The sequence below is a fragment of the Acyrthosiphon pisum genome, chromosome X, assembly GCF_005508785.2.
Source record: "Acyrthosiphon pisum isolate AL4f chromosome X, pea_aphid_22Mar2018_4r6ur, whole genome shotgun sequence".
NCBI classification, from domain to species: domain Eukaryota; kingdom Metazoa; phylum Arthropoda; class Insecta; order Hemiptera; family Aphididae; genus Acyrthosiphon; species Acyrthosiphon pisum.
In genome coordinates, this window is record NC_042493.1 from 42,046,203 (window position 1) to 42,050,358 (window position 4,156).

Genomic DNA, 4,156 nt, shown 5'->3' on the forward strand with positions numbered 1-4,156 from the left:
TATATAAATATTTAGCCAATAAAAAAATGTACATTTATATTTATTTATAATAATATATATAAGTTAGTATACAGGGTGTAACAGATAGAACTGATTTTTGAAATAACTTTTGTTTTAATCAATATTTTAAAATTTTTTTTTTATACATAATTTATAGCTACTTGCGCTACACGTGTAATAAAAAAAAAAAAAATTTTTATTTTTTAATACCAAAAATGAAAAATTTTAAATTTAATTTAAATTTTTTTGAATAAATTCAAAATAGCCAATTTGTGAATCTGATTATAAGAACTATTTGGATGGTAAAAACATTTATCTAAATCAAGAAGTTTATTTTTTAGAATTTTTTTAAATATCAGTATTTTTTTGATTAAATTAATTTGGAACGCTATAACTTTTTTAAAAATATTATTTTTGGAAATTTGCTAACATGAGAATATTTCTAAAACTATTTACTAATCCTATAATTTTATCAATTTTTGTCATAAGTTTAAGTAGCATAATTTTTTTTTTTTTTGGTCAGTTCTTTCTGTTTCACACTGTATAATTCCTAACTTTTTAAATAATAAAAGTTTAATTTAAGCAAATCAAAATTTGTATGTTTCAAATGAAGATGCCTGATGTTTATAGTCTAGAGAAATACTCTCTTATCAATTGTTGTCTTGCACAACCTTCTTCATCTATTATTTCATCTGGTGGTAATACTACGTCTACGAGATCAGGGGCTTCTAAATCATTGTTATTGCATGCAATGTTATGTTAAATAGAACAAGCAACAATTACAGCTTGTGATGTAGTTAGCTTCAAGCGTAGACCAAGAGATAAAATTGGGAATCTACGTTTAAGAACTCCATATGTTCTTTCTACTGGATTTGTTAACCTCTGGGTTATTTAAATAACACCCAAGGGCATTAAAAAATAATAATTAGGGAGGTGTTAGTACAGATGTTTTATTGGTGATTAAGACACCAGACTTCCACCTATGTATAGCATTACAATATAAATTCTTTTTATATGAAGTTAATAATAATCAATAACCTGGGCTTTGAATTCGAATATGTGAGCAATCTATTGCACCTATAGCTCTTGGAAATCTAGCAATTTTGTAAAAACCTCTCTGTAATGTATACACTTCTTCATCTGTAGTTGGCATACAAATAAATTGATGACATAGGCGTGCAATAGCTATGCTAACAGTACGAACAATTATACAAGCAGAAGATTTACTAACACCGAGAAAGTCACCGGCAGTAATAAGAAAACTTCCTGTTGCATAGAATCGCAGTGTTAGTAATAATTTGTCTATAGGTGCTATTGCTCAATTCCTTTAAAAATAAAGAGAAATTAAAACATATTATTAAAAAGTTAAAGATTATTAATTAGAATTGTATTGACCAATTCCAACATGTAGTAGGTTGCCATTTAAAAATAGTAAGGTGTATCATATTGATATGGGATAATTATAAATAAATATAGAATGGTGTAATTAATGCTGGTTTAATACTTGAAAATACTTGCAAACTTATATCTTGACTTCATAAATACCTTACTATTTTTGTACAAAATAGGAAGTAGGTGCCTACAATTATTTTTATATTTTTTTTATCCAAACTTACCATTGGTTTTCTACAGATATATTGTCCCTTATTAAATCCAAAACTTGTTAAACAATAACTTTAGAAAGTCTAAACCTCATCCTAAAATCATGATCATCCCATTTCATCATATGATTTATTCTATCTCGTACCGTGTAAGGTCTTCGACGATAATTAATGAACTCTGATATTTCTTCATCGCCGTCTTCAAATAAAAGATTTGACTGAATATTCATTACATTATATTTATCTTAAAAAAAATATCTTAACAAAAATTTAGGTCAGGTAAATATAAAATGTATATATTTTGAAGCAAAGTAGTACAATACAATCATATAATGATGAGGTAATTTATTTTTTATGGTATTATATAATAATATATTATAAACTCTATGTTTTAATCCTTCAGTTAAACGTTTAACTAGTAGAAAAAGTAATAGATAACTTAACCAACACTTTATCCTACAGTTATGTTTAACCATTAACTGATAAACTGAAAAGTTTCAGTTAACTCTCTGTTAAATTTAACTGGTAGTTAAATGTCTCTAACTAGCAGTTAAATATGACTGAAAAACCGGACCTAATCAGTTTGACATACGTTTAGTGTTCACCTGAATAAGTGGCACATTAAATTTTCGGAATACTTCTTCACGAACTGGCCAACTATTTGTGGCAATTTCACATCTTAATAATTGTTCAAGTCTAGGATCATCAGTAACTTCAATGTCTGGAGTTATATCTTCTTCTTTAGGACGGAATGCTGAAAATGTTGATGTTTTTACACCAAGCTTCAATAATTTTTCTTCTGCTTCAAGAACTTTTTTTTTAAGTTCTGAATGTTTTAAATTAATAGCTTGACGGGCCTTTTCGTCAGCCAACAAAATATTAAGATTTGCAAGAAGTTGTATACTCGATGCTTCTTCTGCTCTAATCCTTTTTAGCATACAATGAGAAATGGTGCCGTTATAATGTAGTTTTTCATTTGGTTTGATTTTCATATTTTTTCCATGCTTGTTGGTATTAGACCATCTTTTTGATATTTGAGTACTAATTGTCTTGCGCATATTTTTTTTCTTGGGATATGCATTAGTATTCATTTTAAAGGGATAATTAACTGATTGGTCTAAATCAATATCAATAGTAATTGACTGAGTGTTTGAGTAGGAATATAAATTTGGTTATTATAATAGCGTTGATTGATAAATTATATTAACTGTACATATTCCGACATATACCCAATGCAGTTATCCAGGCGTTTCAGAATGGTTTGTTTTGTTATGGAAACCTTGAAATAAATGAATAAATTATTCAAAATTATATTTCAATAAAAATATATTGCATTTATTTAATAGTTATTAAATTTAAATAGTTTGAAAAATAATTCTCCTTTAAATTTGACCTATCTTATACGAACACCAAATTATACACAATACCCAGTTTGGCTTTCGGCCCAAACACTATGATACATTAAATCAAAAAATGAATTAATACAATTTCGTGTCTTAGAAATAAAGACATTTCAAGATATTGCTAAGCATGCCAAACATTTGACGAAGAATGATTATCAATTTCAAAAAATTCATCCCACCCCAATTATTCTTAATTCTAAAATTGAAAATAAAAAATATACCTACTGTAAAATTCTTCTTTCTTTCCTAACGTATGTACAAATTCATCTCACTTCCACACTTAGTACATTTGGTATTTTTATTGTTTGCTAAATCATTTTTATTAATTAAAAAATTGGTGGTTGATTCATTACTACTTATAAATAAAAAAAAAAATTATGCCATATTGAAAGTGTGACTACGAGAGTGCCAAAATAATATCTAAAATAAATTGTAGTGTCGCACAAAAAGTGACATCCTAAACGTCGTGAGTCACTTTGAGACCTGATTCCTTAATCCTTACTTTTACGAAATGCCAACTACCAAGGCGACAAGGCATTGTTTTCATAAAGATAAAATGTTAACAAAAAAAAAAAAGATTAGACCGAGATCATAAGCCAGTGTAAAATTGGCTGGTTGCAGGTAGACCACACTCTATAGCAGACAGGGCCGCATTTAGGAGGGGCCCTGGGTAAAACTGCCCTGAGCGCCAGTATTTTAAGGGCGCCAAAATGTTGTGGCCAGAAATATGTTTACTTGTGAATAATTAAAATTGTATAACTTTAATTATTTTAATAACAGTATTATATATATAGTATATTATAAGAATTATGCTGTTTGAAATTTTTTTAATTAATATTAATTTGCATAGTTTTATATGATTTTATTTTATTTATTCATGAAATACCTAAAACCTACTTAAATATGTTAAAAAAAACAATTTATGTGATGAATTATAAGCAAGGTTTAGGTGACATAAATTCAAATGTATCTTTGCGGAGAGAGGATTAAGCAATTACTAAACAATATTTTTAAAAAATATGGCACTGAGAGCAGATGACAACGACCGGTATACCGTATAGTACTTACTATATATGTCTATATGACAGTAATTATGTTGGAGTATAATATGTAATCGTAAATTTAGCTTTAGGCTGGGGGCTATACACGGCG

General features: G+C 27.6%; 1 protein-coding gene across 1 annotated transcript in view; it reads right to left on the minus strand.

The window, feature by feature from the left end:
• Positions 1-2,102: 2,102 nt before the first annotated feature.
• The window catches only part of LOC100571200, a 2,463-nt gene continuing 409 nt past the window's right edge, over positions 2,103-4,156 (minus strand). The window contains exon 2 of the mRNA XM_003243262.4: positions 2,103-2,880. Coding sequence (XP_003243310.1) covers positions 2,180-2,692 — 513 coding nt within the window. The 5' untranslated portion in view covers positions 2,693-2,880 and the 3' untranslated portion in view covers positions 2,103-2,179. The remainder of the gene's footprint in view (positions 2,881-4,156) is intronic.